At 39.6% G+C, this 13,378-nt stretch overlaps 1 protein-coding gene across 1 annotated transcript in view; it reads right to left on the bottom strand.

Moving 5' to 3' along the window:
• The window catches only part of ARHGAP15 (Rho GTPase activating protein 15), a 619,281-nt gene that overhangs the window by 512,514 nt on the left and 93,389 nt on the right, over positions 1 to 13,378 (bottom strand). Inside the window, exon 5 of the mRNA XM_024569724.3 lies at positions 2,005 to 2,092. Coding sequence (XP_024425492.2) covers positions 2,005 to 2,092 — 88 coding nt within the window. The remainder of the gene's footprint in view (positions 1 to 2,004; positions 2,093 to 13,378) is intronic.

Raw genomic sequence — 13,378 nt, 5'->3', positions numbered from 1 at the left:
CACGCAGTAGAAACATGAATCTGTAATTCTATTCCTTGTTACCGCAAAACACAGTTACTTAGTTCCTGCCCTGAATTCACTTTGAAGACAATGAATCCTGGGAGAAACCATACGAACATGGAAAATGGGGCCAGAAGTACCAAATAGGGACTGCAAAAAAATCAAAATCAAAACCAAACACTGTTAACAAATTTCTTCTAAGAGTAAAATCTACTGCCAATTTACAATTCCCAAGGTGGAACTGGAGGCATGCAGTTAGTAAACTGACTTACAAGTTTTGCCTGTCATCTAAAAGGGAGTTCTTTCACCTGTGTAAAATTAAACAGCTGATAATTATATCTCCTGGTATGAGGAGATTAAAATAACAAAAATAAAACAAATGCTTTAATTTGGATTCAAATCTCTCCCATTTTCCCAGCACATTCACGTAAACTCTACACCAGTGGAATTCTTCTCACCCAGCGGGATGAAAATCGTCTTCTCAGCAGCCAAACTGGGTCAGGCAAGGGCCCTTCCTCCCTTACTGTCTTCCTTAGCCCTTAGAACTCATTCAAGAGAAGACAAAGGACCAGAGAGTGGATGGGAGCTGTTTGGTGCCTAGCCCTTAGGGGTACTTTATTTTTCTTAAAATGATTATCTCAACCTTACTGTAGCCAAAAATAAAAACAAAACAAAACCCTAAAACAAATTTCTGAGGCAGTTTAAATTAAAAATACAAAGGCCTGAGATATATTTTTAATTTATTCATAATTAGTTTACAGATTGGACCGCACCAAGACTCCAAAATCAGCAAACCACTTGGGGATGAAGGCTATTGCAATTATCAGGAGCAAGCCAAATGCTACCTTTTGTTCTTACTAAAACCTTCTTTAAAAAACATCTCCTAGCAAATGATTTTCTATTTCCTATTCAAAGAGGATTACATAGCATACACTACTAGTGGCTGGAAAGCAAAGAACTTTCCATCGTTTTATTACCTGCCAAATACAAATTACTTCATTGTGGTTAACCCCTGCCAGGCTACCCTTTCCCTGCCCCCCCCCCCCCCCCCCCCCGTCAGGTCAGGCGGATGGGGCATGGCACGTTGCTTCCTGCCTGCAGTCCTTCCTAATCAGGAGGCTGTCAGACCCGCTGCCTGCCCACTCTCTCTCCTACATCCTGTGGCAGCTCTGCTGTTTGGGCAGCAAGGTTTGGAGCTTGAACTGCCCCACTAACTCACTCAAAATTGCTCCGCCTTACTATCACTGTTAAATCTCTGTGGGCCGTCCCCCAGGTACAATAGACCCCTACAAATTTCACTCTGTAATAACTATTGGATACAGAAATTGTATTAGATCCATTAGATGGAGTCATAGATATATTCGGAAAGGTTAGCTGGATGTAGTGAATGTCACAGCTAGACTAAGATAAAAAATCACTTTGTTAACTTAGAGTGTTTCCTCATTGGTAGTACCCTAAATTAAGGTGCCATTTATAAACAGTTTATTATTATTTATTAATGTGTGAGGCACTTTATAGCATGCTGGATAACAACTTAAATTCATGTATTAAAGATGTACATACATGGTTTAATACGATTTACGTCTTATAATATTCTTTAAAACAGCTTCCCATAGTCTCATCCTTTAAGCATTTATTACTAATGCATTTTATAACATACTTTATAATACATTATTTGAGCAAGTAGCTGCATTTAGTGATCATTTCATAAATAAGAATAAAGCATTTATAAATGGTACCTTAATTTAAAATGTTATCTTCGTATTACTAGATAGCTGCTCGCCATTCATCTTATTTTGTGATTATTCTCCAAATGCACCACTTAATAAAACAGACACCAAGTTCTATTTTCCCTTCATCTGATTAAAAGTTTATTGAGTCATTTCTTCCATCTGCTTTCAAATGGTGGTGGGTTGGAGGCTTTAGTGTGATGTCTGCTGAACCCAAACTTTTAATTCAACAATATTTTTAAGATGATAATAGTAGAAACAGAGAAATACCCACCACATTAGACAGAGCCTGTTGCTTTGATTCTTTGTAAAATTCAATTTTTCGACTCGAAAGAACAATCCAGGAAGTAGACCAGTTTTTCCTTGGGGGGAATAAAAAGGAAAAAAAGCATTATCACTTAAGAAATTATTCATAGATACAGTAGATATAGTTGCTACATTTGGACTGAGTAGAGACTATATTTTTGACTAGAATTCCTAAAAGCATTTTCTTTATTAAAGTCTATAGGTGGTATGGAATTTGGGTAATAATAAAGACACTCTGTAATTTTTAAAGATCATAGAATTTATAGTAAATTTTCTCCATTTGTATGTCCTCCCCAAATCCTTCTCAGCTACTAAAAATCAAGTTGTTGTCCCCCGGTGTCCCATAAAACACTCACTCCGTAAAAAGGTATGTTTCTACAGCAAGCCAAAAATAGCCAAGTGAAAATCGGAATCAGAGTCCATCTTTCATTGTTACTTCCCATCGTTGATTTAGTATATTTCAGAGTCTGAAAATCTAAACAGCTAATGTGTCGCTGCCTAATTCAAAATATTTTTAATGTTGAATTTCACTGGAAATCAAAGAGATGCAAATAAAAGAGTGAAATGTTTTCCCTCTTTGCCAATCACATTGGCAAGAATTTGAAGGAATAATACCAAGGGTTGCTGAGCTTGTGAAGAAATTTATTCTCCCATACAATTTTGGTGGGAGTATAAACTAGCACATCTTTTGGGGAGTGAATTTGGTAATTTTTTTAAAAGATTTTATTTACAACTGTAATTGAACAACAATAAAATTAAAAAAATTTTAATTTAATTAATTTATTTTTAGAGAGGGGAAGGAATGGAGAAAGCGAGGGAGAGAAACATCAATGTATGATTACCTCTCGCCTGCCCCCTGTTGGGGACCTGGCCCACAAACCAGGTACATGCCCTGACTGGGAATCGAACTGGAGACCCTTTGGGTCGCAGGACAGCACTCAGTCCACTGAGCCACACCAGCCAGGGTGGTTAATGATTTTTTAAAAATCTTTAAAAGTGTGTATAGATTTTGGCTAAACAAGTCCATTCCTATGAATTTAAATTTATCCTAAAGAAATCATCTCATAAGTTGTTAGGATTTGTGTGCACAAGAATGGAGTGCACCATTATTTCTTAATTCTCTACCTAAAATAGCAAAAAAGAAATTGATATGTAAAATGCACATAACAGATTCATATAATGGAATAATGAACCCTATGCTATAGAAAAATACCAATATGGGAAGTCTTTAATGCAGATCATAATAAGATATGTAATTTGTAACACTAAGCTGTGCAATGTATCTAAGATTATCCCACACATTTGAGACCCTTCTCATTATTAGTTCTCATTCATTGGAAGTTCAAATATTATGTCCTCCGATGTGCCTTTTATAGCTTGCTCACATAGTATTTATGATAAATTAAAAAATAATTTTTATAAATTTCACTTCTATCACCCCCATGTATGAAAAGCCTGAAACGATAGCATTTCATCTTCACAGAAGTACCCAAATGCCTAGCACAGCGGGCATGCGGGCACTGACTGTGGCTTCATTGAGTCAGTGGTTGAACTTCGGCATGGGGGGAATTAACTATAACCATAGTTAATTCAGGTGATAAAAACCCAGCTTTTAATTTGCCTTTGTACTTCTTGGTGTTTATCAAAATTAGTTTCCATTTGCTATATTATATTGCTACAGTTTGTTTTGGTTTCTTACTCATTTCAAACTAGTTGAATTCATTTTACACAAGTGCTTTTAAAAAATAAGTTTACCAAAAGACTTTTTTCAGGTCAATAGAAAACTACACAAAAATATGTTTGAAATGACCAGTTAAGATATTTGTGTAATTTATTTCCACTTGCCTCTTAGGATCTAGGGCCTTGATTGAAAGGACAGTTAGGATTCCATGGAATTAATATTTACAGCAGGATCAGGCCGCTCCGGCATGCCGGAAGCTTTCGTAATGATAGACCATCATGATCAAAAAGATAACATGACAAACAGGAAACAGAACTCAATGTGTATTTTACAACCTGCAAATATGAGCACTATGTTCTTGAGTCCATTTTTCTTCAAATGAAGAGTCACTTTTTCAATGAAATGATGAAAAAGATGGGAGAAAAAAAAAAAAGCCCTCATGCCCATTTCCGCTTTTAGGTACCAGCAGCAGCAAGTGAGTTAGAGCAGCCGTAGCCTTCTCACTATGCAGGTCCTATTTGAGACCCACAATATTCGGATGACTCCATAATATTAGGGTGGCCCGCCAGAGAACAGAGAAGGCCTGGTGGTCTAGAGTGGGCATCTTTCACATCCACGCTTTATATTGACTGCCTGTGACATGGAGTATGGTACACCCTCAGACACGATGAAACCCATATTTAGCCTGCTTTTTATATTTCCAGCTATATTTTTCATCTCCTGGCAGGGAGATACTATACCCTATTTGCTTCCCGCCTATCGCAAGCCCTAGATAAATAGTTCTGATTTGAATCTGTTTCAGATGTTGATCGTTTATAGGGCTTGTTGGCATTATCCTTCCCTTCCTTAAACTTGGAACTGGAACTGGTTAGAACTAAAGTTGCATGAAATTCAATTATCTCATGGTTCTGTACTAGAACTTTGAACCGCTGTGAAATGTCCCCTGGGAGGGGAATGCGATGAACAAGCGAAGAGGGTGAGCAATGCAGCCTTGAAACCTTAGTAACAGCAATCGTCCGGACCCTTGGCACACAGTACAATTTTGTTTTGAATTTAGGAACTTCAAATGATGTCTTTATGGTATTAGAGTAAGAGTAAAGATTTTTCCAATTGGCTTAAAATAAGTTTGTTTCATAAGGAAGAATTAAATGCTATTGTCAACCTTTTCGATGCCCCGATTTCAATTTCTTATCATTGCTTTAAAATGATAACTAGCATAAATTATTTTGAGGACTTAGCATAAGTTTGATTGTCCAGTGGAGGTTTAGCTTCACAAAAAGGTGTTAAAGGTACTAACGTGGAAAATGGGGTTCAGAGAGTTAGGCAACTTAGGGCCACACTTTGATTTAGAGCCCAACCCATACACCCAGTTTTTCCGACTCTGAAGCCTGTACAGTCATCTGTTCGCTGATTTCTGGTGCCTTTTTTTTTTTTTTAAGGATTAAGCAGCACAATCACGGATAAGGAGACTGTCAATGTCAGATTTCATCATAGTTTTAATCAAAATTCTCAAATTATAAAAGCTAGTGTGCACAGTTTATAAAGAAGGGTAAGCCAGAAGGCTCTCCTATGACCTATTTTTACCTGATGCCAATTAGAAGATTTGGGCAAAGGCCCACCACTCCTAAACTCTCCTCTTCCCTTAGAAGTTGCACTGACTTAAAGAGTCACATGTGGGCCCTTCAACTCCTTGTAAGAAGCCAGAAGCAGAGGTGTGCTGCTACCTGCTGTGGGATTATTTGGTGATGAGCAGACTCATCACCTGCACTCAGCCGGGAGCATAAAACTAGAAAAGCCTCAAAAGCCTCTAGTGGAGGAGTGACTGAGAATTCACCTACAAGGAACAATCTTCAGTCTGTGACGTAGACTGGAACCTCCTCTCTGAACAAAGCACTCCAGAGACTGGACCACCACCCTTGCCGCATCTGCCCAGTCCACTCCCCGTCTGGAAGGTTTGGCTCACTGCGCTGCCTGTAGTTCTCAGCATATCAGGGAAGAACTTCCTGAACCCCACTACTCTTAACACACTGAGCCTTTCGATGGCATTGTCAACTCTGGAGAGAGTCTGAAAGGGCCAGTTGGCAAGGTTTTGCCCTGACATGAACCTTTAATGGATTCCATATGCAACAAAACCCTTATAGATGACTGTTGTTCAGTATGTTGAGGGACATTTTGGAAAGTAAGTAATTTCTGCAGGCTTTGAGGGCTTAGGCAGGACAGGGGGCTTTAATAGGATGCGATGAAATGTTTAATCCAGGATGAAGCAGTTTTCAGAATGGAAAGGAAGACCCTCCTGCTCTCTCCTAGTTCCCCCAAAGAGACATCATCCCTAACCTCTTAGAGTTTTTTCACTTCTGGATTCAAAGTCTGACATTTAGTAAGTGCCTATGAAAAGTTATTGAGCAAAAATAATATATATGGGCTCTCAAATTTCAGAAGGGTGACACATCTAGATTTTTCCTGCTCTGTGTTTGTTGTTATTCATTAACACAAACTACAGAAGTGCCCACTTCCTTCATTTCCTTTCTCTGTTCCTTAGCTCCCTGGTGTTTTGACATGTCATTCCTGGCATTAAAAAACCAAAAAAACAAAAACAAAAAACAAGCAAACAAAAACTTAACGTAACACTTCCAGTTCAGTATATTTTTGCTACTTTATAATTCTAGTGTCAATACCTGAGCTTTCTAGAGGGCTTCCTGACTTCTCAGACATGTGCCATTCAGCTGACCTGATGTTTTGTATGTATCAAGTGATTTAATCTGTAAGCTAATCACAAGCACCTGATGAGTATCTACCACATGACAGACACAGTTCCAAGGACTGAATATATAAAGGCCAATAAGAGACTTCGAGAACTTTACCTGTAACTGAGAGGACACAGGCATTAAACATGGGAACAAATCCTCTCAACAAGACGGGGAGGTGGGAAAGACCCCCATTTTACACATGCAAACACTGAAGCTTAGTGAGGCTGCAGCCCACCCAAGGTCATAGAAGTGATAAATACGAAATTTGGGCCACATTTCCTCGACCTTCAAGGCTGTGCACATTCCACTGTATGGACTGTCTCTAGAGCAGGTAGCATGCACCTCTCCCTCAGCCAGATGTGTACAGAGCCTCACGAAAGACTCTGAGAAAGGAAGAAACGGAACCGTTGTGAATTCTTGAATGTCTTTCTTTTTGGAGGAAAGTCACTTCGTGGCGTGACCTGGGCTGTCCTGCAATTCTGAATTGCAAGCCCTTTCATTCCTACCTTCCCATCACAGCCGACGGGTAAACTTATATCCTGGTGGGAGCCAATTAATGCCTCATCTTAAATCTGAGAGCAATCTTTTCTATTTTTCCACGCTGAAATAAAAAAACCAAACTCTTCAGTAGACTTAAGGATGTGTAAGATACTTAAGTAAGACGTATAGCTCAAGAAATATCCCACTTCAGTAAGTCAGAGGCCCCAGGGATAGAAGAACCAGTCTCCCATAAATGTGGAGGGTTAACGGTTAGGTGAAGTATTGATATTGAGACTCAGTGCAGGAAACAAATAAAAGAATTGCAGGCATTTATTTTACATTTTTTGGACAAAAAACAAATCACATCTACAGGGGACAACGTGCTTACTACAAGTAGGAACACGAACTAAATTCAAATAAGGACAATGATTTACAATTTATGCGACTGGTGAGACACTTCACAGAACTTTCCTAAAACAAATTGTGAGTTGTGAAGGTGAAATACCCCACCCCCTCCAAAGTAAGAAAAACCTAAAAACAAGGACAAACAAACAACAAAAGCAACAAAACATGAAACAAAAACCACCAAAAAAAACAATCAAAACAAAACAAAATGAAAAACAACAAAAAACCCTCACAGGCACTAGTTTGACTTAAAACTGTTTGCATTCTACGGAATGGACACCGGATGGCAGCACATAATAACAGCAACTTTGTAACTGCGTATCTGAAGAACACTTCATGGAAAATGGGCCTTAAAATATTCATTATGTTTATAAGTCTCTGTTAGCTTGAGCTCCAGCTTTAACACAGTCATTTGCTCTAATGCCAAGCTTTATATCCTACACTCACCTCTCTTATGCTTCCTTTAGGTAATGATAGGATGGCTGACCAAAACGTCAGAAGCAAAGATATCTGAGATCTCCTGTAAATTTCAGATTCTCTCTGGGCTCCCTGCCTCTGTTACCTGACTGGGTCACACTGGCTTTGCCATGATTCCGCCCCAGCGGTAGGAGTGAAAGTGACTTACTCTAGTGTCCGTGACTGATTTACCACAAAATCACTCAGATACTGTTAAATGTTCTGACTTGTTCTCGCATTGGCAGGTTAGGCACTTATTTCTTCAGTTTCATATTTCAAGCTTGTTGTAATTCGTCACTTCTAAAAGGAGGGTCAGACAGTGAGGTATAAACACACATATCTCTGTCAATATTGCAAGAAATGGAAAAGCTTTCCATATTCAAAGTTATCAGATGTTGAAAGTATAACAGAACAGATGATGAAAATTATAAAACTAAATCAATCTTTAACAAATTAACTTCCATATTATGTAGTCTCCAAACCTTCCTTCCACTCCTCACTACTGAACACAAAAATAAAGACAGATTCAGCCTGGAATAATTTACTGAGATCCTGAGCAGAAAGAGCTAAAGAAAAAAGAAAGTCACGTTAGAAGTGTACTTTCATATCACATGCTAAAGGAAGTCTATTCTGAGTAACCATGATTAAAAAAACAGAAATAAAAAGAAACAAAGAAGTCTAATAACGGCTTATGGGCCTTAGGATGAAAACGGGCACCAATAGACATAACCCTGCCCACCTTTCCTCCCTTTCCTCAATCCCCCTCCTCTGTCCATCCCCCCTGCCCCGAGTACTTCTCACGCCTGACTGAAGAGCAGAGGGAGAAGCTACATGTGATAAGATGAGCAGAACCACAAATGAGACAACAAAGGAAGGGCAGGCATGGCATGAGAAGTGCAGAGGGAGAGATAAGGGTGCTGAGATAGTGTACATGCTGTCAAGTGCCTTTTGTAAATTATTTTTAAAAAATTTGTTGTTGTTGTTCAAGTACAGTTGCCTCCATGTTCCTGCCACCACTTTCCCCTGCCCTACCCAACCCCACCTCCCACCCTCAATCTTACACAACTTTGGCTTTGTCTATGGGCCCCTTATACATGTTCCTGGATCACCCTTCCCTTTCTTTCTCCCGTTATCCCCCCGCCTCTGGTTACTGTCAGTTTGCTTTTTTAAAAATGGGCAAAGGAAATGAACCAGATATTTCTTCAAGGAGGGCATACAGAGGGCCCAGAGACATATGAAAGGATGTTTTTTTGTAAATTAACTACTGAAAGTGACTTTCACTAGGGTCTCATGGAGCCCCAGAGAGGCTGAGGTTATTTCACTTTTGGGGTCAGGAATTCCCCAAATGAAAGGATCCTTAAACTTCATCAGAAAAGCTAAAGCATATTTTCAATGTATACAGTTAAAAATTAAAGTTGAATGGTGAATGTATTTGGCTTTCAATCCTGTTGATGATCACTGGGGAAATAGGTAGAACTTCATTTCAAAATAAGGCTACATTAATGGTCCCTTACGAATGTGAAATAATGCCAACGAGTACTCCTTCCCTTTACTCACTCTTGTTCATAGCCAGAGACAGGTCAAACTGTTCTTAGAGAGAAAGAAACACTGTATGAAAGAGGAAAGCTAAAAACAAGGGAAAATGAGGAGGGAGAGAAATGAAAGTAAGGATACAATACATGGTGCGGTGACCAATTGTTATGGATTTATGATAAACTTTTATAAGTATTAAGAAAACAATATTTGTTAAGTGGCAATTTAAGTCCTTGGTACTGTTGTTGGTATGAAATAAAAGGATGATTTCTGCTTGGTAGCCTCAAAAGGCCTCTGGCAAGAAGAGGAAAAACTAACCTACACCTACATTAGAGGACAGGGCTAAAATCTTACACTAACTACTTGTACAAGATTTGGGAGAAAGGAGAGGTTAATACGAGTGACCAAATTTCTCTACTTGTAAAATTGAAAGTAATAATACAGCTTATCTTAGAGTATTATTTCAACGTTACTGGGAAAAATTTAGCCGAGTGCTTGGCAGACTAAACATTTATTAATATTGCTTATTAACTCATTAAAATGTATAAAAATATTTTAAGGTATCTTGATAAATGGGGAAAAGTTATCAAAAGAAATCGAACATAAGAGAAGAAAATTATAGCAATTATGGTATACTATTTAATACTTACTAAATCATCAATGGGATAAAAATTACACAATTTTTTAAGGTTATGATTAAACTGTCCATTTTGTTCCCAATTACAACATGCAGACTCCTTCAGCAAGAAATGTGATCATAGGTAGTAGTCACTAAAAAGAAATGCTCCTGTGATTTAATCAAGTAGTGCTGGCTTAGAGGTTACCCACAGAAAATATAAAGAATAATTGACACGTAATAGGAGGTTTACTGCGATTATAACTTTTTAAAAATAAAACTGGAATCAATTTAAAAATAAAATAAAAGAGGAATGTAGAAATGGTTTGGTATATTACAGTCCCATTAACATGGTGGAATGTCATGTTATTAAACCTAGTGACTATCTACAGGTTTCCATTTGTAAGGTGCTTATACTACAAACAAAAGCAACCCCCCAAAGTAATGGACAGTAAGATTATGCAATGATCGGGATACAATTTAAAGATCTATTGTCATTGAGGACTTTTATGAGGAAGGAAAATAGACAATAAGAGACTTAGAGGAGATATTTGCAAAATCTAAAGTTAACAAGGTGTTACTATGTAAAATATATTAGGAGTTGTCTCAAAGGAAAAAATAATAATAAGTCAGCCTGGCTGGGTAGCTCAGCTGGTTCAGACAATCAGCCCAATACACCAAGGTTTTGGGTTTGATCCTTACTCAGGGCACATACAAGATCGGCCAATTAATTCATGAATAAGTAGAGTGACAAATCTCTCTCTCTCTCTCCCTCTCTCTTCTTTCCTTCCTCTCTCTAAAATTAATAAATAGACTTCAGGTCAAAATGGTGGCCTAGGCAGACATGGCTCACCTTTTTTGCACACCCACATATAAATTACAACTAAAATATAGAACCAACCACACTCAGGAGCATCAGAAATTAAGCTGAATGGAAATCTGACAACTAACGAATTAAAGAAAGCACATCCATCCAGAGTAGTAAGAGGGGTGCAGACACGGAATGGGCTGGTCCCTTACCCACATGGATAAAAATTTGGAAGGGATATCTTGGGAGCAAGGAATTCCAGATCCATACCAGGTCCCCCAGCCCAGGGTTCCAGTGCCAGGAAGGTAAATCCCCACAACTTATGGCTGCAAAAACCAGTGGAGATTGAGTTGGTTGAAGAAAATGCTGGAGCTCTGAGCAGGTCCTCTTAAAGAACAGACTCACCTACTAGACTCGTTCCCTCTGAGCTCCAGCACCAGGGTAGCAGCTTGAAAGGCACCAGTGGCGTATAGGGAGACACTGAAGTGTCTGGCATCCAGGCAAGCAGAGGCCATGGTCCCTTTTCTAAACCCTCCCCCCACAGAGCTGGTAAGCTGGTACCATATCTGAGACTCCATCAACCTGGCTAACACTGTTTGACCTGCCTTAGAGATATCCTGAGACTTTGTCCCACCCAACTTAAGGGCCCACCCAAGTTGCTTTTCCATAAGAATGGCTGGCCTTGGCTCCTAAATCCTATCAAACAAGCAACAACTGGCTTCAGTGGGCCCTAATGGTAGCCAGATTAAATTCACAGTTTGGCTTCAGCTGGGAATCTCTAAACCCATCACAAGTAGCAGCCATCTCAGATTGCTTTACAGCTCAGTTAGGGTGCCCCAGGCAAAACAAAGGTGGGGGCTGACCTTGGCCTCCACCATACTGGAAACCCCAGGGCCAGTGCACCCAGTGGACAGCTAGAGACCACTTCGGAGTACCACCACCCTGCCACTGCTCAGCTGATCCTCCACAGAGGGTGGAGGTTGGTGGTCAGTGGTCACAGCCAATCCTTGCAGCTGACTGGCCTGGGAAAACCCCTCTCACTCACTGGCTAACCACAACCAAGGCTCAACTACAAGGAGGGTGTGCTCAGCCCACACAAAGGGCACAGCTTCAGTACCCAGCTCTGGTGATAGGGGAGGCTGTGCCACTGGACCATGCAGGACAGCTACTACATTAGGGCACACTACCAAGACATGGAGTCAAAGCAGCTCTACCTAATACATAGAAACAAAACAAAGAAGCAAAGAAACATGGCCCAAGCGGAAGGACAGATAAAAATTCCAGAAAAAGAGCTAAATGAAATGGAGATAAGCAATCTATCAGATGCAGAGTTTAAAACACTGGTTACAAAGATGCTCAGGGAACTTAGTGAGGACCTCAGCATCATAAAATAGATCCAGTCAGAAATGAAGGATTCACTAATTGATCTAAAGAACAATTTACAGGGAAACAACAGTAGGGTGGATGAAGCCGAGAATCAAATCAATGATTTGGAACATAAGGAAGTAAAAATCAATGAGACAGAACAACAATACGAAAAAAGAATCTAAATAAATGAGGACAGTAGAAGCAGCCTCTGGGACAACTTCAAGAGGTCCAACATTTGCAACATAGGGGTGCCATAAGGGGAAGAGAAAGTGGCAGAAATTGGAAATCTATCTGAAAAAATAGTGAAAACAAACTTCTCTAATTTGGTGAAGGACGTAGACATGCAAGTCCAGGAAGCGCAGTCTCAATTATGATGGATGCAAAGAGGCCCACTCCCAACACATCATAATTAAAATGCCAAAGGTTAAAGATAAAGAGGGACTCTTAAAAGCAGCAAGAGAAAAGAAGTTAGTTACCAGATGGTGACCAGATGGGAACGGGGAGGGGAGGATGGGTGAAGAGGTGAGGGGATTAAGAAGTACAAATAGATTGTTACAGAATAGCCATGGGGATGTAAAGTACAGCATAGGAAATGAAGTAGCCAAAGAACTTATACACATGACCCATGGACGTGAACAAGGGTGGGGGGATCGCCTAAAGGAGTAGGGGGTTATCATTATAATCATTATGTTTACTATAATTATAGTTTTCTAATAAAGTACTACATTCTACATGGTTGCATGTAATGCATGAATAATGTGTCTTGTCCTCCTAGGACTTGGGTGGAGGTGGGCAAAGGGAAGAAAATCAGGAAAACTGTAAGAGCATAATCAATAAAATATAATTAAATTTTTAATACATAAAATTGTTTTAAAAGTCAGAAACTCATTAGAAAATAGTCAAAGTGTAAAGCAGAGGCAATTATCAGAATGAAGAAACTGGCTGATTCAAAAGAGACGCAGTGATGCTCACCTGAAATACCAATCAGAGGAGTAACAACAAAAGCAACACTGAAGCAATGCTCTAGGGCCATTAACTTGCAAAACCGAGAGTCACACGAGGCTGTGCGCCGATGCGATTCTGGTGAGATGGAGCCCTTCTGCACGCAGAAGGGGTGTGAAGCTGTGCCCTTATCAGGGAAAAAGTCTGGCAGCAGCACTCAATGCATGTAAATCCACGTGTGTGTACCTTACTACCAAGCAATTCTTAACTCCTGGGGATACCCCCCCGAGCGAATTCCTCCCAGGT

This window comes from Desmodus rotundus, chromosome 2 (assembly GCF_022682495.2).
Source record: "Desmodus rotundus isolate HL8 chromosome 2, HLdesRot8A.1, whole genome shotgun sequence".
Taxonomy (NCBI): Eukaryota; Metazoa; Chordata; class Mammalia; order Chiroptera; family Phyllostomidae; genus Desmodus; species Desmodus rotundus.
This window is presented reverse-complemented; position numbering and strand designations above follow the sequence as displayed.